This window comes from Eschrichtius robustus, chromosome 16, assembly GCF_028021215.1.
Source record: "Eschrichtius robustus isolate mEscRob2 chromosome 16, mEscRob2.pri, whole genome shotgun sequence".
Classification (NCBI taxonomy): Eukaryota; Metazoa; Chordata; class Mammalia; order Artiodactyla; family Eschrichtiidae; genus Eschrichtius; species Eschrichtius robustus.
The window spans coordinates 8,008,395-8,032,904 of NC_090839.1; the positions used below are offsets into that span (position 1 = coordinate 8,008,395).

The following is a 24,510-nucleotide window of genomic DNA, read 5'->3' on the forward strand; positions in this document are numbered from 1 at the left end:
AACTGCAAGTTCTAACTGTAGTTACTTTGAATCTGAAGAAAATCATGCACAGGTGAATATGGTGGTCCATTTAGGTTACACTTCTAGAGCCTGTTGAGAAGGGATGTTGGCGATTCTCTGTTTCTCAAAGCTTTTGGTGGCATTTGCAGACCACCTTATGGGGGACTTCCAATCTTCCCTTTGCACTGAAGCATCCTTCCTTCAACAGAGACTCCAGGCAGATGGAGAAGGCGGTCCAACTCGCCTTTCCTGCGCCAATGCAGAAAATGACAGAAGGCTACCTTGTTGGTGGTGTGCTTTTTTGGCTCTAGCGTGTGATTACATTGGATGGCACTGCCTGAAAATCAGTCTGAACAAACTTTGATTCACTCTTCTCAAGATAGACCCCAACCACGTGTATTCCTCCCACACACTCTGTGCTCCTCTAAGAGAAATGGATCTCTTTCCAATAGCTGGAGGAAATAAAAAGCTGCACACTGAAGTCTCCACCTAGCTCCCACTTATCTAGTAGACAGTTCTTTGGGACTTTCAGAATGTTCCTCCAAATACTTCTCTGCACACACAGCCTATTGTGATGCTAGAGGTCATTACATTCAAGAGACACAACTCTACTGAAACAAAGGCAGTGCACAATTTAATGTTTTCCTTATCTTAAAAGCCCAACTGAAATCCCTCTCATTTCTGCGGTCTTTTCAGTCCCGTCAAGCAAGAACACTTAGGCTTGCTCTTGCTTTGCCTGGAGACACTCTTCCTCTAGAGGAAGAAGCCTCACTCCTGCCTTCTTCAGCGACTCACACATCACCTTCTCCTGATGACTGTATTTAAAATTGTAGGGGCTTCCCTGGTGGCACAGCGGTTAAGAATCTTCCTGCCAATGCAGGGGACACGGGTTCAAACCCTGGTCCGGGGAGATCCCCCATGCTGTGGAGCAACTAAGCCCATGCGCCACAACTACTGAGCCTGTGCTCTAGAGCCCGCGAGCCACAACTACTGAGCCCGCGTGCCACAACTACCAAAGCCTGTGCGCCTAGAGCCCGTGCTCCACAACAAGAGAAGCCACTGGAATGAGAAGCCCGCACAGCACAACAAAGAGCAGCCCCCGCTCACTGTAACTAGAGAAAGCCTGCGCGCAGCAACGAAGAACCAATGCAACCAAAAATAAATTAATTAATTATTTTTTTTAAAATTTTAAAAAATAAATAAAATTGCAGCACTCTCATTCCACATGCCTATCCCTTTTCCCTGCTTTCATTTCCTCCTTAGCATGTATCAGTCACGCCGACACCCTATATATTATACTTTTCCTTTATGTTGGAGTCGAAGCAGGGGGTCACCTGCTTTGTTCTCTGCTGGATCTCCAGTGACCCTCAACAAGCACACGTTAAATGAAAGCCCCGCTTCCTAATCACCATCCCCATTGTAAAGACAAGGAGACTGAGGCGCGGTGATGTTGTTAACCTGCCAGGGGCTAGACAATTCCTGACCAGTGACAGAGGCAGAATTTGACTCCAAGCAGGCAGACGCTGAATTGTGTGCCAGATCTTGGGTTCTAAGCCCTTCATATGGATTATGTTATTGAACTTTTCACATCCTTTCTCACTGTGATATTATTCCCATTGTACATAGAAGAGTGTCGAGGTCTACAAAGGTGAATTTGTTCACTCAGCAGGCAAACAGCAGAGCTGGGATTCAAACACAGATGATCCAGCGACTCTTTACTAAACCACCAACTGCCACCAAATGAATATACAGAAAAGAATCAGAGAGGCCATCATTCCTGAGTTAGGCAGTGTTATTCCTAAGGCGGGTGGTGAAGGATGAACGAGAGTTTATGAGGCAAAGAAAGGAAAGATGAACTTCCAGACCAAACAGAGCCTACATATGCACTAATCACGAAACTGCAGTTTGGTACATAAAAACCTGGGGAAGAGCGGCGGCGAGGAGGGCAGCAGTGGGCAACAGACAAAGCGTGAAGCGGCAGCAGTTGGACTGCGGCTACATCCGAAAAGGCCCGGTGTGATGCCATCAGGAGTGCAGTGTGACTCATGACGTCTGCAGAGCATAGACTAAGAGGTTTAAAGCAAATAAATGGAAGGGTAACATCTACGCATTAGAAAGATTATTCTACAGGCCAGTGGTTCTCAGTCTGGGGGAGATCTTGCACCTCCCTCCTTTCCCAGGGGAAAAGATTTCACAAAGTCCAGAGATATTTTTGGTTGCCAAAACTGGGAGGTGCTACTGGCATCTAGTGGGTAGAGGCCAGAGATGCTGCTATACATCCTACAGTGAACAGGACAGCCCCACAGCCATAACGTTAACTAACAGTGCAGTGGGTGAAAACCCCATTACAGCAAAAGTAGAGAATGAACAAGGCTGATGCATCATGCAACTAGAGAGTTCTATGCACACAGAGTTGATGAGAATGGCGCCCTCTGGAGCTGAGCGGTGAACAGCTGGCTTGGCCATACATGGCGGACTTAACCACGGGGAAGGAAGGGAACATCATGACCAGAGGGCAGAAATGAGGTCTACAGAGGCCAGGAGGCAACCAGGTAATAGTTATGACTTTAGCGTAGGTTAGAGCGGGAGGAATGGAAAAACAGGGAGAGATTTAAGAACTACTTAATTACCATGCATTTCTTGTTTTCTAGTTTTCTGAGTATCAAAAATCCAAAGTACTATGACTCCCTCAAAGAAAAGAAATATTCAACACTCTCCTAAATTTCTGAGAAATCTTTAAGTATGCCATCCAATTAGGAGCTCCAAAAGAAGGACTGCCAAATCAATTTGGCTGTTTAAAGCCATATTCCAGATGTCTTATTCATCATAAATGATAGTATTCACTGAAATAAATGTTTAACAGCCAGCGATTAACAAAGTGGCCATACTTTAAAAGTTTAGTTTGCTACAGATATAGTTTTGCATTAACAACTTGGAAAACAATTACAAATTACACAATTCAATTTTCTAAATGGATTATTTTGTAACTAGACAGAGAAACTGTTGAAATTTTTTCTGGTGTTTCAAGGGAAGATTAATACAATCGGATTTTTAAAAGTACATTCCCTTGAGGAACTGGTATATTCCTGTCAGAATTATGCAAGTTGTCAGCATTGTGTGGGAATATTAAGCATGTTTCTGGTGTGCTGCAAAGTCAAAAGCCATTTAGGAAAACAAGGATTTGATTTCCAATTTTTCCCCTTCTTTTGCTGATGATAATTTACAGATAATGATTTATTTATGTTTACAGAGTGAAATGGAGACCGCTACCTAAAAGGCAATTTTTCCGCCTTGCTTTTGTAGGCTGTATCCTACTTATTTTTCCCCTTGTGGGACTGAATGAATTAAGTGAGCAATTCACTTTGTACATGCAAATTGTGAAGCTCTGCAGAAGCTTCAAATTATTTCATTCTAAAATAAATAAATAAATAAATAAATAAATAAAGCCATTATCCTACGGAAAATGAAGAGGCATAAATCCCTTTAACTTTTGTAGGTTGCCCTTGAAAATAAAAGTCAGGTAAAAGCAATCCATTTCTGGGTCCGTAATGTTTTCTCAAGTACAGGATTAATAAAATAATCCATTACATTATTATTATTATTTTTACATTATTATTATCTGTTGAAATTTTCAGAGCACTCTGAAAAGCTCTAATAAAGATTTCCATTAAGATTTTGCAAGACTTCTTATAATGTGTTCCAAACCTTTAACTTTTTCATATTGTCTTTCCTCAAAAAAGTACCAATGGTTTTAATGCAGTGCCAGTAAGCAGGGACAGACAAATGAGGAGAGACATCCCCAGTTCTAATCAAAAGTTGTCAGCATAAAACATTTCTATCCACAAGTTTCCCCTCAGGACCTGGAACACAGCAGTTTAAGCAAACATTTTATAAAAGATTTCTTAAGAAAGAACCAGCCTAGACAGTTATATCCCAGCCCCCATAGAGATGGTTTCATTCTTTCCAAAAATATCTATATGCCCTTGGTCACTTAAAATAAATTGGACTAGCGCCTGTCTGAGGTACAAATTTGGACTGTCCTCCCTGGAGAGTGGAGCTTTGTTTGTACACATGAAATAACTGAAATAATCTGTTCATTGTGTCTTCCTTAAAAATAAAAAGCCACACACATACCAAAGTGTACTTACACTGAAAAGTCTGCATCTGAAATTTACAGAGAGAATGGAGTCTGGGGTGAAGGGCACTTTCCTAAGCTGTCTGTGGGTGTGGGATTCTGGATAATCTATCTGGAGACAACTTGGCAGTAGCTACAAAAATGTTAAAGGTACAGGATATTAGCTGACCCTCTCACATCTAAGACTTTCCCTTCCAAAAAGATTAGCATGAGCATATAAAGACAGATGCACAAGTTTTTCACCACAATAGAATTTATATTAGAAAAAAATTAGAAACCTTTTTGCCCATCAATTTGGGTATTTTTAAACAGATTGTGGTGTATCAATATTAAAGAGTAGTCTGAAGCTGTTAAACTAATGAGGTGCAGCCACTAATTATTGACTTAGAATTATAGTCAAAGCATGAGAGAAAGGGTGTAATTAATGTGACCATTTATTTTATCTCATAAACCAGAATATTTTGAATGTGAAAGAAGTTGTTACTAAAAGTTATATAAAGACTACAGGATCATCAAAACATCCTGGGGAAATCTGTATTTATGGTCTCCTTAAACACAATATGCATAGTATGTAAAGAATTACCCTATTTTTGCTTTAAAAATGTGATCCATATATGTGTGAGAATATGCTTCTATTTGTGTAGAGAGTGAAAAGAGTTTGAGGGGTACACATCAGTCTATTATTTTTTTTTTTTTCCTGAAGACAGGGACTAGGGCCCAAGGTAGGATTATTTTCTTTCATTTTACTTCATACACTTCAGAATTGTTTACATTTGTTACAAGGAATATGCAGGATATTTATAATTTTAAACAATGAGTGACAAGAAAAAAAGAAAAAGAAATCTGCAAAAAAGTGTAAAATGAGGTAAGTGGATCTGTATCCTTTGTCAACACAACTTCTTGTGCAGTAACTTACGTGGTCAACAATATCCTGTCGTTTCTCCCACACCCAAAAACCATTTGACTAATTTTTTTACCAACTTGAGAAAACCCACCCTTTTCCTTTTGACATCATTTACAGAGAGCTTCTGTATGTTCTTGGATTACAGTCAAGTGTCTCCACATAAACACAAATGTGAAATCACATAGATCAAGTCCTAGAGATACAGGCTTTTAAGAAATTCATGTAAGAAATACATAAGAATGGGGAGGAAAAAGCATTTACATTCAATGAACTTTGTAGCTAAGTTTGTTTGTTTCTTATTCTTATTTTCCTATGTGCATACGTGTGTTTCTTGAGACTATAACTAAGTCAAACAAACTAATAGACCAGTGACAGACTAAACAGATTACATTTTCATAAGCCCTCAAAAACCTGAGGTTCTTTCCAAAATGCAAGGAAAACTAATCATTTCAAATGATTAGTCTAATAATTGTGGGGTAGGAAAAAAAATAATTTAAACTAGATGATTGTTTTATCAGATTATAGGCCAAAAATGACTGGTTTACACACAAGTATTTAACTCAAAAGGGCTTTAAATTTAATCCAAATTAAATGAAATAATCACGTATAAACTTAACAAAACATGTACAGGATATGGAGGTTGAACATTACTAAATGCTGATGAAAGAAGTTTTTAAAATTCAAATAAATGGAGTGACCATGTTTACGAACTGAAAGACTTGACCCAGAAAAGATGTCAGTTCTCCCACAATTTGATCTATAGGCTTAATATAATTATTTGCAAAATTCTAACATGGGTTTTCTGTAAGCACAGACAAGCTTCATTTAAAATTTTATGGAAAGGCACTAAAATAGCTAAAACAACCTGTAGAAAAAGAATAAGTGGAAGCAATCATTCTACCCAGTATTAAAGATTAGTATATATTTACAGTAATCAAGAGAATATGATACATAGCTCAATGAAAAAGAAAAGAGAACCCAGATATAGACTTCTGCTAATATGCCCAAATAAATGATTTTTGATAAATGTGCAAAGGTAATTCAGTGGGAAAAAATAATTTTTTTTTTTTTTTTTTTTACAACAAATGGTATTGGAATAATTGGGCAACCTTAGGGAAAAAGAATGAAACTCAACCTACATCTCAGACCTTATACAAAAATTAAACTCAAAATGAATCATGAACTTAAATATATAACTTAAAACTATAAAATCTTAGAAAAAGAAAATGTTCAGGATCCAAGGCTAGGCAAAGAGGTTTTAGACTTGACAGCAAAAGCATAATCCATAAAAGTAAAAATTCAAACACTGGACCTCATTAGAATTAAAACTTTTGTTCTGCAAAAGATCCTGTGAAGAGGATAAAAGATAAGCTATGGAAAAGAAAATATTTGCCACCACATACCTGACAGAAGAGTAGAATCTAGACTGTATAAAAAATCACCAAGACTCAATGGTTAAAAAAAAATCTATGAAAAATTGGTAAAAATATATGAAGAGATATTTCATAGAAAAAGATATACAGATGGCAATTAAGTGCATGAAAATATGTTCAACATCATTAGCCATTAGGGAATACAAATTAAAACCACAATGAGATATCACTATCAGAATGACTAAAATAAAAATAGTGATACCACCAAATGCTAGTGAAGATGCAGAGACACTGGATCAGTCATTCATTGCTGGTAGGAATGCAAAATCCACAGCCACTCTGTTAAGACAGGTTAGCAATTTCTTATAAAAATAAACATGCAGCCACAATATGATCCAGTAGTTGCACTCTTGGGAGTTTATCCAAGAAAGATAAAAACTTTATCCATAATAATAAAAAATTAGAAACAACTAGTTCTTCAGTGGATGAATGTAAATAAACTGTGGTACTCCATACTATGGAACACTGCTTAACAATAAACAGGGACAGAATATTGAAACACACAACACAACAACTTGGATGAATCTCAAGGGGATTACATTGCTCATAGCAGCGCTATTGAAAATAGCCAAGACATGGAAGGAACTCAAGTGCCCATCAACAGACAACTGGATTAAGAAGATGGGGTGTGCGTGTGTACACACACACACACACACACACACACACAGTGGAATATTGCGCAGCCATAAAAAAGAATGAAATACTGCCATATGCAGCAACATGGCTGAACCTAGAGAATATTATGCTTAGTGAAATAAGTCAGAGAAAGACAAATACGGTATGATATCACTTATATGTGGAATCTAAAAAATAATACAAATGAATTTTTATCCAACATAGAAACAGACTCACAGATACAGAAAACAAACTTGTGGTGACCAAAGGAGAGAGGAGAGAGGGGAGAGGGGAGGGACAAATTAGGGGTACGGGATTAACAGATACAAACTACTACATATAAAATAGATAAGCAAGAAGGATATAGCACAGGGAATTATACCCATTATCTTGTAATAACCTATAATGGAGTAGAATCTGCCAAAATGGTCAATCACTTTTTAGATTCCACATATAAGTGATATCATATTTGTCTTTGTCTGACTTACTTCACTCAGTATGACAGTCTCTTGGCCCATCCATGTCACTGTAAATGGCATTATTTCCTTCTTTCTTATGGCTGAATAATGTTCCATTGTATATATGTGCCACATCTTCTTTATCCATTCCTCCATCGATGGACATTTAGATTACTTCCATGTCCTGGCTATTGTAAATAGTGCTGCAATGAACATTGGGGTGCATGTATCTTTTCGAATTATGGTTTTCTCCGGATATATGCCCAGGAGTGGGATTGCTGGATCTCATATGGTAGCTCTCTTTTTAGTTTTTTAAGGACCCTCCATACTGTTCTCCATAGTGGCTGTATCAATTTACACTCCCACCAACAGTGCAAGAGGGTTCCCTTTTCTCCACACCCTCTCTAGCATTTATTATCTGTAGATTTTTTGATGTGGCCATTCTGACCTGTTTGAGGTGATACCTTATTGTAGTTTTGATTTGCATTTCTCTAATAATTAGTGATGTTGAGCATCTTTTCATGTGCTTTTTGCCCATCTGTATGTCTTCTTTGGAGAAATGTCTATTAAGATCTTCTGCCCATTTTTTGATCGGGTTGTTTGTTTTTTTGATATTGAGCTGCATGAGATGTTTGTATATTTTGGGGATTAATCCCTTGTCAGTTGCTTTGTTTACAAATATTTTCTCCCATTCTGTGGACTGTCTTTTCGGTTTTTTTATGGTTTCCTTTGCTGTGCAAAAGCTTTTAAGTTTAATTAGGTCCCATTTGTTTATTTTTGTTTTTATCTTCATTACTCTAGGAGGTGGATCAAAAAAGATATTGCTGTGCTTTATGTCAGAGAGTGTTCTGCCTATATTTTCATCTAAGAGTTTTATAGGGGAAAAGTCGGGGGGAGGGACAAATTGGGAGACTGGGACTGACATATACACACTACTACATATAAAATAGATAACTAATAAGGACCTACAGTACAGCACAGGGAACTCTACTCAATACTCTGTAATGACCTACATGGGAAAATAATCTAAAAAGAGTGGATATATGGTACATGTATAACTGAATCACTTTGCTGTACAGCAGAAACTAACACAACATTGTAAATCAACTATACTCCAACAAAAATTAATTGAAAAAAAAACTGAATCACTATGCTGTACACCTGAAACTAACATAATATGTGTATATCCACTTTACTTAAATACATAAATAAATAAAGTGAGGTTAGCTGAAACAGGAAAAAAGAGAGAGAAAGAAAAGAAAAAAAGGGAAAAGAGAAAGTAGGTTTACCAAGCCCAGGGCCAGCATACTTCCCACCACACTAACTGCCTTGGTCTCAAAAACAACAGACGATCGTCTCTCCACTTAGATTTCTTCCCAGTTGTTATTCATCTCAAAAAAGTAAAAGTATGCACAGAAATTCTCAACCCCCCCTTCTGGTTGGTGTGAGCAACTTTGATTTGCTGAGTGAAAACAATAAACTTGTGTTTCACAAGAAGGTCAGGAACTATAATATTTAAAGTCGCTGGAGTCCTTTGTCTCAGACTTAGACAGTGATGTATGTCAATTATTTCTCAATAAAACTGGAAAGAAATAAATGAAAAATAAAGTCACTGGAGTCTTAATATCGTTGCAATTACAGTTAATCAAATTCACAGCCGTCTCTGACAGCTGTGGGTGCTTGAGGGGTGCTTCACAGAAGAAGACATGAAAAATGAATGGTTCTGTACTTGCATTATTCATCTAGTTATTTTCCAGTTTTTTATGAGAGCACCTTTAGCTCCCTTGTCAGTGAGGAAAGCACCAAGTTTTAAAATTCTACAGACAATTTTTTGCTTTAAAAACTTCTAAAAAGAATCACATACATAAAGCTGGCATTTTTTCCATAATAATATCTTTAAAAGTGAAACAAAAGAAGCACTATATTCCCATAAATGCTACAGATGTCCTACAGGAGAGATATGGGTGTATATGCCACATCATCTATGTGTTGATCAAACAGCATAATATACAGTTCTTCATTTCTTTTGGAAATTGCTTTATTTGTATTCAAATGAACTCTGAAATCTGTTCACGGTGTGCTACTTATCACCCTAGTATTATCAAGATTCATAAATTACCCAGAATTTAGATAAAAAATGCACATCTCAGAGTTACTCCAGCTTTTTATACGCCCCCGAGAGATTAATACTAAATGTATCAGGCCTGAAAGAGTAAGGACGATGAATGGGCTACAGGAACTCATCAAGGGCTTGGAGGCTTAGTGTAGATAATTCTTCCATTCTAATGCTTTGAGCTTTGGTTAATGATTATTATAGATGAAAGAGAATGTGGCTTATCACATTCCCCAAAGATTTACATATTAAATTCCAAAGCCAGCAGGTAGAAGTCTGGGAAATAGGGCTCTTTTGTCCTCAATCTCCCCTTACTTGTTTCACATTCAAGGGGAATCTTTTCAGTCCACTTTGGTTTTACATTTGAGTCTGTCCTCATCAAACTTCCCAATCCTGGCTTTCTCTGCTCCCATCCCCACGCACCCCATTTCCTCCAAATCAAAATTCCTTTTCCTGGTTTCAGATTTCTCAAGATTTTCTGATAAGCTAAATAAAAGTGTGACACAAAGACATCTACATGTATTCCATGTCCTCTGTCGGTAACATTCATAGCTTTTCAATCAATAGTTTAAAAAGTGTCTGCTATGTGTTAGGCCCTGATAAGGAGTAGAAGCAGACTTACGCCCCCCAAAAAAATCTCTGCCCTTGTGGAAATTATTTTGGGTGGTGTTGTAGTAAGGACAATAAGAAACAACCAAGTAGATATGTATGTAGTGATAAGTGCTAAAGAGAAAAATAAAGGGAGATGGAGAGGGAGGGCGTCCAAGGATTCCATTTTAAATAATGGGGGCAGGCAATGGCCTCACGTAGAGGAGGAATTTGAACGATGACCCGAACAAAGTAAGGACATGAGCTTTGCAGATATTTGCTGGCAGAGCCAAAGCAAAGGGAAGAGCAAGTTCGAAGGTAGGAATGTGCTTGGCATGTTCTGCGGAGAGTAAGGAGCCCAGGGCACCTGTCGCAGAATAAAGTTGGACGGGGGAAACTGTGCAGATGAAGTTAAACAGGCGGCAGGGAGTCACATGAGTGATGTGTAGGCCATTATAAGGACTTGGCTGAGGGTTCTGAGCTAGAGTATCAGGATGTGATGTAAGTGTTTCGAATAGACTCCAGAGGGCTGGGAATTAGGCAGCCTGGTGGCTTCGACCACAGCAGTAGCAACAGAGGTTGTAAGAAACATTCAGAGTCTCTCTGCGTATTGAACACAGAGCCGACACCATCTGCTGATGGACTGGATTTGGGGAGTTCCTATAAAATACTCCTCACCTGTCCTTTTTCTTCTCTTAGGAATATATAGGTCTGTAAGCAAAATACAGCCTATTTATTTTTCTGCATTCAGAAAGGTTGGTATAGGGGATTGTGAAGAATCAGATAGTTCTGGAAACATATGCAACTCTTCCAAAACAAGGAAGCACTGCTCAACGTCAGTGGCCACACACAATGAGCAAACAGAACGCGTCTGACGGTATCCTAGCCCATTCAGGCTGTTGTAACAAGTCACCATAGACTGGGTGGCTGAAGAGCAACAGAAATCTATTTCTCAGTGTTCTGGAGTCTGGGAAGACCAAGGTAGAGGCACCGGCAGATTCACTGTCTGGTGAGGACTTGCTTCCTGGTTCATAGATTCTGTGTCCTCCACTGGCGGAAGGGAGGAGGGAGCTCTCCCAGGTCTCTTTGATAAAAGCACTAATTTCATTCGTGAGGGCTCCACTCTCATGACCAAATCACCTCCCAAAGGTCCCACCTCCACATACCATCACAACTGGGGATTAGGTTTCAACATATGAATTTGGGTGGTTGGGACACAAGCACACAACCTAGCGCAGATGGAGACTGTAAAGTTATAGACTGGCTGGGATTCTCAAGAGAAGAACTGATGTACAACCACAAGTTCTGGCTGCCTAGGGGTGAAGCCTTTGGATGACCTTGTTAATTATAGTGTGAAGGCAATGAATGATTTTCAACCACAGCAGAAAGTCTAGTCACCAGGATGTGATGGACCTGAGAGGTGGAGGAGAGGAATCAGTGCCAGGTAAGGGAAGGAGAAAGGAAGCAACTCTGTCCTTGTCCCAGAGATAAACCAAACACCCCTTTGGGCATCTTGAGCTCCGTTTTAAGGCAAGACCTCTCAAATCAAAATGAAGCACGTCATTCCTATACCATTGTTCGCCATCTTGTTACAAGAACAGACACTGGGTATGCACGGGATAAGTGGGACGTATTACATCTGGTCCAAAATGACTGGACATCAATAGTTTCAGGTGTTACAGAAATGGAGCGACTGGCTCAAGATTATTTTCCAGGGTTCAAAGTTATGGTCTCCCTGGCTTCCTGGATCACCGCTCCTAAATAACAGATTCGCAACAACTCCTTCCTGAGGACAAAAAAAATTTTATTTGAATAGTGGTAATACCTGGCATATGGAGGAAAACTGTAGAGGAAATCTAGACTCATAGAGAAGTATACTTGGGTTCTCCTTTGGACAGAAGGAAGGCTGGAAATGGGGCTGACCTTGCAAGGCAGAACTTCGCTATGAAATAGTGGGGAAATGAACCACATGGAAGATGCTACTCTTGACTGCCTTTCCTACTTACCTCAAAAGTCTTGCTCTGTGCTTTTCCTTCCCTTATGTCTGTATAGATGCACCTTTAAAGCATAGCATACTCTTTATGTCTCCAAGCTGAGAAGGAATACAGCTTGTTCTACTGCTTTTCATTATTGTATAAACCAAGGTGTCAACACAGGCCCTTACTAAGATGTTGGAAAGTCACCACTTTTCGAGAATTTGCACAAAAGGGAAGGTTATTCACTTCCCCTCACCTGGCTAAATTTCTGTGCTACTGGATCCACCTCTTCCAGCTTCTTTCCCTCCCTCCTCACCCCACATTCCAAGCACTGACTGAGGATCTATTCTGTATCAGGCACTGTGATAGACATAATGAGATCCAATCCTGACCCTCCAGGGGCTTCCGTGTTGGGAGAAGGGCCTACCACGCAATTGAAAATTTACAAAACACGGTGATTTCTACAGTAGGGATTGGAAAAACACAACAAATAGTAGGAAACCAGAAGAGGGACTTCACATCCGTCAATTATTTTAAACAATGAGCAAGTAGATATTATTTTAGAGATGTTTTGTCCTTGGAAAAAGTATCATTTGTACCTTTGTTAAAAAAGCAAGACAAGTTTTCAGACTCAATGAACTTGAGTTCCCTACTTATGAACAGATTTCTGGAAAGCTACAACAATCGAGTCTTACCTTATGATAACACCTAAAATATGCAGCACGTTCATCGGAAAATTTCTCCAGCCTTTTTGGACCTTTGCTTGAAGCTTTCTTGAACACTAACCAACATCGTTGATAAATCTGCAAGGAAATACAAAGACAGCACTCAGCATCACTACTGACTCAGATATTCCTGGCATTTACATTTAAATATTTTCTTTTTTGATGTTTTCACCTGTAAAATATTCATAAGCCATAAATGTGATGTTGCTTTGGGAAAATAAAATTTTAAAACCCCGAACTGTTTCCACAATGGGTGTATTATGTCATTCAGAAAATCACTGGAATCAAAAGAAAAATAAGTATTTGGAGGCAAATTTCTTCATACTTTGACAACAACACCAGTAGAAACATTGCAGAAAAAGTCCCAGAAATAAAAATCCCAAATCAGCGCAAATAATATAAGCATTTATGGCACATGCTCTAATTTCAAATGCCATCATATATGGAAATCATAGGCCTGATATATGCCAAAGACTTTTAAGTCCTAGAAAGAGACAGTCCCTATATGTGTCATGTGACATTCCTCATAACTGATGGTCAAGAGTTGGGCCAGACACTAGACTAGCTAATAAATGCTGATGAACACCAAGCAGATTCTCCCTCAGAAAATTCAACCCAGAGACTCAAAGATTATTGCCAGGCTAGGGTGCAGTCCAAGGTAATACTGTAAAAAGTTAATACTGTAAATTAAAGGAAAGAGAATTTCTGTTATTTCTTAAATATCCAAAGATACCAGTAAAATAATTAAAATAGATTCTATTGGCATTCATCTTGCATAGTCACTGAACTTACCAAGGGTCATAAAAACATGGAGACAAAAGTGGAAAAGCAATGGAGGGAGGGTAGCCTTTTAAACAAATGGTGCTCAAATAACTGAATATCCATAGGGAATAAACGAACTCCTTAACCCAAAACACTCATACAAAACTTAACTGAAAATGGACTTAAATATTAAAAAAAACTATAAAAAGTTTGGGGGAAAAAAGGAGGAAATGTTTGGGATCATGGTCTGAACAAAGAGTTCTTAGACCTCATACCAAAAGCACAATCCATAAAAGAAAACATTGCCACGTTGTACCTTGTCAAAATTTAAAACTTTCGCTATGTGAAAAATTCTGCTAAGAGAGTGAAAAGACAAGCTACAGACTGGGAAAAAAATATTTGCAAACCACATATCTGACAAAGGATTAGTATCTGGAATATATAGAGTCCTCATATCTCAACAGTAAAGAACCAAACAATCCAATTACAAAATGGAGAAAAGACAGACATTTCACCAAAGAGAATATACAGATGATCAAGAAGCACATGAGAAAATGTTCAACATCATTAAGCCTTCATGGAAATGTAAATTAAAACCACAATGAAACATCAGTACACACCTATCAGATTGGCTGAAATAAAAAATAATAATAATAATAATGCCACCACATGTTGACAAGGATGCTGAGAAACTGGGTCACTTACATTATAATACATTGCCGGTGGGAATGTAAAATGGTACAGCTCTGAAACACAGTTTGGCAGTTTCTTAAAAAACTAAGCAAGCAACATAGGACTTAGAATTGCACTCTTAGGATTCTATGCCAGAGAAATGCAAACATCCCATACACAAAAAAATGTGAACATGAATGTTCGTAAGCAGCTGGATTTGTAACAGCGCAAAACTGGAAACAGCCCATCTATTCTCCAATGGGTAAATGGTTAAACAACTTGGGGAACCTCCATATCATAGAATAACCACTCAGCTATAAAAACAGTATGAATGCGTCTTCAGAGAATGATGCTGGGTGGGGGGAAAAAAGCCAAACCCAAAAGGTTACATACTGTATGACTGCATTAAAAGCATTCTTGAAATGACAAAATTATAGAAATGGAAATTAGATTAGTGGCTATCAGGGGTTAGGGGTGTGTGAGAAGGGAGCAGAATGGAAGCGGGGCTGTCTATACAGGTAACATGAGGGATCCTGGCAGTGATGAAACTGTCCTGTATCTTGACTCTATGAATGTCATTATCTCGGTTATAATATTGCATTGTTGTTTCGAACATGTTACCACTAGGGAAACTGGATAAATGGTATAGGATCTTTGTGTAATAGTTCTTACAACCAAATGTGAGTCTACAATTATCTTAAAACAAAATGCTTATAAATTTTTAACAAAAAATGTAAAAGATCTTAAAAATTACAGCCTAATCTAATAACAGTTACCTAATTCTTTTGCTACCAGACCGAAGTCTAATTAACCACTAGACTAGGTAACTTTAGAAAGCCAAGTGGCAAGAGCCATTGGTAAGAATTCAAACCCAAAATCCTTTTCAGGGTGGAGAGTCAGCCATGCAAATTAACATTTTCAGGGCTATGGTTGGCAAATAGAAGACTTACCAACATCTGGCTGACGTCTGAATAACAGATGAGATCACCAGCTCCCTTAAAACCTAACCACCAGAGAGAGGACTGTAATTACACTGGGAATGACTGTCACCCTGATTGTTCAAATAAAGGATGTGGAAAATAGGTTCCTCACGTCATTCTATTATTGGCAACCCCTTTCTTCTGGACATGGCCCTGAAAATGTGTTAAAGACAGCATGCTAAGGTATGCAAGAAATATGCCTACTATGGGGAAAAAAATATTTTCACCAAAGGGGATATTTTATATTTCCTAATTATGCCTCAACTTTTAGACCCAATCTTGAACGACAGTATTTCTACTTAAAAAAAAAAAACAAAAACTTATTCATTTTCTTCACAATCAAACCTCTATTTGCCTGGCTTCTGTCTGAAGTCTATCGAACACAAGCTAAAGATTCCTCAATTTCAGCATGCCTAGTGATTTCCATCTTTGATTCATCCATATTACACTTAGGGGATTTTTGGGTTTTTTTGTTCTATTAAGTATCAATAGTAAGAGCAAAAGTGCAATGTTATAATCAAATAACTGCAAGAGTACTATTGTATAAATTCACATGCAATATTGCTTATAACTATTGGCTGGAAAGTCACCCCGGAACAGATTAAAACATGTTGGTTCATCAGGAGATAAGGAAAACCCCAAAACTTGGTTTATGAAAAGGGGGTTCAGTGATTCTCCGTGTTGGCCCAGCCTCACTCAAGATAATTGTTAATTATGCAGATTCTTAGAGATTAGCCAAGGTCGACTGCATCAGAACCTCTTGGGGTAGGGCCAAATTGGCTCTGTACCATATCCCCCAGGGATTTTGTTTGTAATTTGCAAACCAATGCCATGAATATTCATAAAGACTTTCAGACAACCCAGTGCTTCCCACGTGGGACTGACAACAGAGAGCCCTCCAACCAATGCTCCATCCACGATGAGGGCCTCTGCGCTGAGTGGTTTCCAACAAGTGATGCACGGTGGCTTTGGACTTGGACGTGGAGCAGCGTGAGATGCTGTCCTGAGACACAGTGAAGGTGAAAGTGAAATCTGCTGAACTACAGTAAACTCCCCATTTCACCTGCCCTACACTCTCGGTTCCAAGAACAGAAGAGCCACCAAGTATCAGAGAATTAAAAACTTGTCCTCAATATTTCAAAACTGGTTAGAGGAAATGAAACAGGAGGACTCACTGAACATGGGAACACGTGGAGACTAGTTGGAGTAACACTGACATGGTTAGAAGGACCACAATTGGAGAATCATCTCATTTGCATAATAGCATAGGGCATTTTTTTTTCTTAAATTAATTCATTCAACCATCTCCTTCATATTTCATATAACACATCCACTGACCATCTATAGTATTTCTGAGCTAACATTTTTCTTTCAATTGACTTGTTTTTAACTAAAAAATGTTTACCCCAACCATGAGAGCAAAGTGCAGTTTCCAACTGGACATGAGGAGTAGGTAATCCTAATGATAACTATACTCTAAGAGGATCTAATGACAGAATAATTTTCATGTTGAAATATCTCACCTTCTCTGCATCAGGGTTCCGCATTCTCGGCACAGCTGGCATTTTAGACAAGGTAATTTGGGGTAGTGGGAAGGGCAGGGCTGCTCCTCCAACTGAATGCCAGCAGCACACCCCTCCTACCCTGCTGACAACCGGAGCTGTCTCCAGACATTGCCAAATGTTCCCTGGCGGGCAAAGTCAGAACAACTGCTACAGGTGAGTGCACGCTGAGCCGAGACTGCAGAGTTGAAGAATATGAGGTTATGGGAATATCTTCAAAGTCCTGGCTTTGGACAAGTCAATCCACACAAGCCACTGTCAAAGCTAAAACAGACAAGCACATCACACAGTTCTGACAACCTGAGTGGATGTACACGAGATTTAGCAGTTACATAAAAATCTCCTTCAGTGTGTATTTTCTTGGTGGTGGTGGTGGTTTTACTACACCTAATTTTCAGCCTTAAATTGTCATCAAACCACATATGATTTGTTATTTTTTCCATTGTCTTCCCTTTCTTTAAAACTTGAGATCCTTAAAAACTAATTAGCTCTGGTTTCAAATCCCTGATATCTTTACTAGCTACTTTTCCTAACAAAGACTAGTCTGGTAAATTCACCAAGATTTCCAGGGCCAAGGAACAGCTGAACCAATTCAGAATTTGCTTAGAGTTCCTAATTTCATTAGCAGTCCATCACAATGTCTTGAACAACAGAGTCACAAACTAAACTTCTATAGGACGTATCTTTTTTTTTCTTTTTTGGTCATGCCACGTGGCTTGTGGGATCCCAGTTCCCCGAGCAGGAAACTCCCTATAGGATGCATCTTATGAAGATAACAGAAAGCAACTTTTCCTCACAAAATTTCTGTTAAAAGGAAAATTATATACTGCCTTTACATAAGCTCAGGAAAAGCAGAAAGCTTAAGTAAGATGTGACCATTTAGGACTTCACGGTCTACTGCAAGTATCAGCAAACTTTTTTCTGTAAAGGGCCAGACAGTAAATATTTTAGTCTTTGAGGGTCACAGGCCCTTGTTGTAACTACTGAACTCTGCAGTGGTAGCATGAAAGCAGCCATAGGAGGATATATGTAAATGAAAGGTGTGGTTATCTTCCAATAAAACTTTATTTAAAAAAACAGGCAGTGGGCCAGATGTCGCTCACAGACTGCAGTTTGCCAACCTCTGGTCTTTGGTAGTATTTCTCAACTGTTTAAGCTCAGGTCACCTTTTGATGAACATAAAAATCTGGTTGACATGTCCCTCTTCAGGGAAAAAGGGGAGGAAATATCCCCCAGGTGAGGATCCCTATATCCCATATCTCCCCACAAGCCAAATTTAACTTCAATCAACTTCTATTAAAATGCTGACTTGGGCTTCCCTGGTGGCGCAGCGGTTGAGAGTCTGCCTGCCGGTTCAGGGGACACGGGTTCAAGCCCTGGTCTGCGAGGATCCCACATGCCGCGGAGCAACTAGGCCCGTGAGCCACAATTACTGAGCCTGCGTGTCTGGAGCCTGTGCTCCACAACAAGAGAGGCCGCGATAGTGAGAGGCCCGCGCACCGCGATGAAGAGTGGCCCCCACTTGCCACAACTAGAGAAAGCCCTCGCACAGAAATGAAGACCCAACACAGCCATAAATAAATAAACAAATAAATAAATAAAATGCTGACTTGATGCCTTTCAGTGCCCTCCACCACCTACTCCACACATTTCCGGTCTCGCCATCCACTGCTGGGACCCACTGCTCTACAATGGATGCAGATACCGTCCTAAAGAGGCCTTTTACAGGCAGAGACATTAGCATCTCACCTCTAGCTTTCTATAGTTATCGTATTCTACGCAGGGAAGGTGCCCTTTGGGGAGAAAAGGTAAGTTACGACTGTTTTCCATTTTGCAAGCATCTGCTTCCTGTACTCAGATTGATTCTTCTCTTCTCACGGCATTCTCTCCAATTCTAAAGATATATCCTCAGTCTTATAATGCTAAATTAGCCTCATTTCTCACATTCTAATCCTGTTTTTATTTATTCTCCAAAACAAATCAAATATTCTTCTTATCCAGGGTGTTAGTAACAACACCTAGCATTGGTCGAACCCTTTGTGCGTGGCAGAATGCTAATCCCTCTTTGTGCATTATCTCAACTAACCCTACCAACAGCCCTATAAAACAGATGCTGTTATTACTCCCATTTTACAACAAGGAAATAAGGCCTTGGTGAGGTTACTCACTGAGTACTACTCAAGGGCGTGGAACTGGTAGAAACAAGCCAGCATTCCAACCTTGGTTTGCTTGATTCTGAAGAACAAGCTCTTAACCATTCCTCCAGGATTTTCCCAGAAAAGTTGATCTCCTAGAGATGCATAAACTTATGCTGAGGGTCGAGCTGTCTGTAAGAAGTTGATTTTCATGCTTATCATACTCTAAAAAGAGACATTTAGCTGTAACCATATGCTCTTTCATCTGGACGACGACTTTATCGTCTAGCTATTTTGGTGTGACATTTGCATTTGTGATTTTAAGTTCCCTGGCACCAAGTGTTCACCAAGAGTGATAGTTTTTAATGGAGTATTTCTGCAATTGGGGTCTGAAGACCCTATTCCAGGACCGCAAGTTAGCCCAGCAGTTTGTAAGATGTGTTTTCTTTGAAAAGAATTCCACTCTCTCTCTCTCCTTAAGCAACAAAGTATTCAGTATCCTTGACTGCAGTCCAGAAACTCAAACGTGCCGAGTATTTCTAACTATGTGGTAAGTATCTCATGTAAGTTCTCAGCTTTTCTTGGCCTTCCTTCCCTCTCTAAACTTTAGTCTCTCGTTATTCATTAGTTACAGCTGCAGTAAACCAATGTCCTGGCTAGCTGGCTCCCTGCTGGTATGTGTGGTCAGCTCCCTAGAGCTGACCAGTCCCTTCTCTAGGAGTGCCCAGCCCTCCACTTTGGCCAACGATGCATGGCCACAGTAACTAGCTGCCCACCCAGAGTCCTGGGCTCCTCTGTGACTGATGAAATACCACAATCCAAGTTCAACCCAACAGCCATAGAAAATGGTGTTGGATGATGCAATCTGGAAGCAGAGGGATAATCCCCCCTCCATCCTGTCTGCCACTGTCTGCAAATAATCCTTCCACAATATTAGAATTTTGACCGGAATGACCTCTGAGACCAAGATGCTTAAAACTTTCTAGTCTTATGAAGGACTGTCATTATGGGATTTCAGAAGGTGACAGATGAAGAGTATAAGAGAAGTAGTTCTTTGGCATCGTGGAATCGTTAACAGGTAGGCTGCTACCAACTCCACCTACCAAAACAATGAGCTGGTTCAGAATTATGTATTTTATGAGAGGGAAAAATCTTTTCACTGAGTAAACAACATGACTCTATGCCTATCATTTATATATACCTTTCATTTGTAGGGAAAGAAATGCTAATTTGGAGAACGTTTTGCACAGTGGGTAGCAAGGTTCATTTTAAATTCACTGCAAAGAAAAATACCTGCAAAAATGAGATAATTAATCATAAAATAAAATTTGTACAAAGAGGATTAAAAATACTTCAAAAGCATCCACAGGCAATAAATTACCTATGTCAATCCTTTGCTGATGGTGAAGTAAATTAGCACAACCTTTCTAGAGGGTAAATCATGCCTACCCTTTGACCTGGAAATACCATTTCTAGGAACTTTCCCCTGAGGAAATAATTGAGGAAATATGCAAACATATGGGAATTGGGTTCTTTGGCAAAAAAACTGAAAGCACTCTAAATGTTCCAGGGGACTAGCTTAATTAATTATGGCATCTCTCTAAACTAGAAATTGCCATCACTAAAAACGATGTTGTAAAATAATATTTATACCATAGAAAATGCTATTAGTAAGTTACTAAGTAAAAAAAGTAGGTTGTCCCTGCTTTTTAATCTGTTTCTACTCCAGTATATATACTCATTCAGTAAATAAGGCCCAGTTGCTCGTCCAAAAGGACTGAGAGCTATATTTCCACCCTTTCCCACCTCCCCTCACACACACACACACACACACACACGCGCGCACACACGTGCACATACACACACAAACATGCACACACGACGACAGGACGAAAATGTCTGCTTCAATGGAAAACTATGCGTTCTCTAGGACACACACATCCAGTATTATCTGCTTCTGATTCTGTGGGAGCTATTCTACAACTCTAAACTGTAGATTACTGATAGAAATGCAAAATAATTCTAGTCCATAAAGATGCAAATTCTGTAGAGGTTCTGTTGATTTCCCTCCCCCACTGCCATGAAGCTAGTTTTGCCTCCTTGGGAACATGCATTTCGCTATGCTGGATATACAAACATGTAGGTTCTTTGGATTCCCCTTAGAACTAGTTATTATAATATTCTGTGTTGCTCTCTCATTCAATTAATAAGCTAAGTAGAATCTTCAACACATGCTCTTTCTACATCTGTATGAGAGTCATGATAAAAACAGTTAACTGTTTTCGAAAAAAAATTTTTAACACAATCCGTCGGTCACTGCGTCCTGTGTATTTCACCTTCTGGTTAAACCTGGAGTATCTATTTTTCTGCAGGGACCACCACCCTAATCCAAGCCACCACCTCCTGAGCTTCAGAGTTTCTCTGCTTTCATTCTTGTCACTTTTCAATCCACTTCCTGCAGGACATCTGGGGTGACCTTTAAAACACTCATCTGACCACATCAATCCACTGCTTAAGCATTTCTGTGGCTGCCTGTTGCCTTTGGGGTACAAAACCAAAGTCTTAAGACATTCCAGAACCTGCAAAAACTAGCCCCCTCCCTACCTTTTTTGCCTTATTTTGCTGATTCCTTCATTTATCTATTCTTCACATGTAACTATATACACATATTTTTAGTAATAATCAAACAAGTAATACAAGGTTATTTGGAAAAATTCTCATGGAATCAGTATCGGCCACCAGCTGTTCTTGTCACACATAGGAAACCCTTCCCTTGTCAGACAAAGCTGACCACTGTAGAGAGCGGACACTGTAGAGAGGGAAACGTGATGGCTCCTTTCCTTCTCTCCCCAGTTCCTTTCTGTCCCCCGGATCCACACAGGAGGAAGAGAAGTAAGAAACAGGAGAGCTGCCTGAAGAAGCCATACACAGTTATATGACCTTATTTAGCTTCTACTTTTAAGCAGCCTTAGAGAAAAAAAACCAAACTACTCTAAGAAATGCTAGAGAATCTTGACTACTGGGTGAGCATTCTATTCAAACAAAAAACTGGGGAGCTGATATCACTCATTAATTCATTCAACAAATATTTATTGGGTGCCTACCACGTGCCAAGCACTGTTTAGGTACTAAGGACACGGCTATAAACAAAGTGGAGGAATCTGCTGCCTTCCTTGCGCTTACAGACAACCAATAAGATGACAAGATATATATGCACACATACATGTTCATGTGTCTTATAGTACACAGGTAATATGTCACAATATGTCATATGGTGTTAAGTACCATGAAGGAAAATAAGCCAAGAGAGTAGAGGAGAATTGCTAGTGGTATTTCAATTTTAAATAGGGTAATCAGGGAAGTTCTCAAAGAGAAAGTGACATCTGAGCAAAGACCTGAAAGAGACAGGCGGTTTGGGGGAAGGGGGGCGCTAAGCAGAAGCGGCAGCAAATGGGCCTTGACACAGAAACATGCCTGGTGTGATGAAGCCATCAGAAGTCCAGAGAACTCAGAGATGGTGGTGGTGGCTAGGCCTTATGGGTCTTATTGCAAAGACTCTGAATTTTTCTCTGCATGAGATGGGAAGTGAGATGGAGGGTTTTGAATGGAAGTAATATGATCCAATTCACTTTTAAGAACGCTGCAGGGAACTAAAGGCAGAATCAGGGAAACCAGTCAGGAGGCTGCTGCTGCAATAAATCACATGGGAGGTGAGGGTGCCTTGGGTCAGGATGGAGGTGGGGAAGGGGACGAGAAGTGGTCTGAATCCGGTTATATTTTGAAAGCAGAACCAACAAGACCCACTGATGAGACTGGATATAAGGATGAGAGTAAGGAGAGTCAGGGATAATTCCAAGATTTTTAGCTCAAGCAAGTACTGATAGAAGAAGGGGGTTTCCATTAGCTGAGCAAGCAAGCCTGGAAGAGGACCAGGATCTGAGGGAGGATATGGAACGTGATGATGGATGTAAGGAGTCTGTCATGCCTATTAAACATCTACGTTTATATCAACATTATATTATCAAACATGATGAATACTCAGTTATTTGTGTGTGTTATATATATATATCTATTATAGAAGGTTTTATTGTACTTTTAAAATAAATTAATAACACTATCTTCTCTATAGGCCTGTTGGGAGAATGGAATAAGTTAGTGCATTTAAAGGGCTTATGTTGCTTGGGAAGCACTTCATAGAGGTCAGCAGCTCATACCATCCAATCAGGCAGTGACTGGCCTGCAAACAAGGACAACACCCATATTGGTTCCTTCATCTACTCATTAATTTTGCGAATATTTACTGAGCATCTACTATGTGCTAGGTAGGCCCTGTTCCAAGCACTGAAGAAATGGCAGGGTATAAAGCAGAGTCCACAGAGTTCACTTTCTCATATGCAGAGACAGATAATTATCTGTCTCCCAGCCCCAAACACAATGCCTAGCATGGGGTCATAATGATTACAGACTACATTTGCAGAATACCGTCATTTGGTAGTATGCACCCAACAAATATTTCATGAAGTTAAACAAGAAATGATGTCATCGTGGCTTCCAAAGCAGTCTTTAAGTGATCACCAAACCAAAATCACCTACACTGAGTTCCAATTTCACAGCCTGGCTCTATACAAGCTGACCCATGCCTATTTGTCAGACCTCTTCACCACCACTTCCTGCTTCACTCATGGCACCCCAGTCTCCAAAATGTTCCATTCTTCTCCGATGAGGGATGAGAGAATGTGCTGAAACTCTCTTCCCCTTGCTGTTCACAGGGCTGCTTCCTTCTCATCCTTCAGATCTCGGGTGAAATTTCTCTATCACAGCTATTTTTATGTAACAAATCACCCCAAAGCTTAGTAGCTTAAAAGAACAGCCATCTTTCACTTCTCATGAACTGGATAGTGGATCAGGCAGCTCTACTGATCTGACCTGGCTCCTGGCTCATTCACAGGTGAGCAGTCAAGGCAGGTTGACTGGAGTTTGCCTGGGGTGACTCAGCTCTGCACTGCACGGTCTTGGATTCTCCAGAAGGTTAGCTGGGGCTTATCATCATAGAGCAAGCAGAAGTCCGAGAGAGCAAGCAGAAAAGTCCTCTATTCCCGAGGGTCCCTTCATTACTGCTGGTTGAGGGGGGAGCTCTATCTTCTCCTGTGATCTCCACTGACACAGCAGTGGGGGTGGTCTCATTACCACAGGGCATTGGTGAAAATCCTGACCCTCCACCAGGCCCCCTCTGACCCCGCCCCAGTGGGGAGAGGGAGAGGCACCTCATTACTGCTGAGTGAAGTGTACAGACCCCCAACATGGTCTCCACTGACACTGCAGTGGAGAGGGCTAACTACCAATGGGCCAAGATGAAAGTCCTGGCTCCCTACTTGGCCTTCACAGACACCAACTAGGCGGGGCGGAGGACCTTGTTACAGCTGAAGAGGATCAGAGTATGCCACCCCAAAAC

At 39.9% G+C, this 24,510-nt stretch overlaps 1 protein-coding gene across 1 annotated transcript in view; it reads right to left on the minus strand.

Moving 5' to 3' along the window:
- DOK5 (docking protein 5) overlaps window positions 1-24,510 on the minus strand; it is a 149,805-nt gene that overhangs the window by 61,775 nt on the left and 63,520 nt on the right. The window contains exon 2 of the mRNA XM_068566064.1: window positions 12,918-13,025. Within this exon, the coding sequence (XP_068422165.1) occupies window positions 12,918-13,025 (108 nt within the window). The remainder of the gene's footprint in view (window positions 1-12,917; window positions 13,026-24,510) is intronic.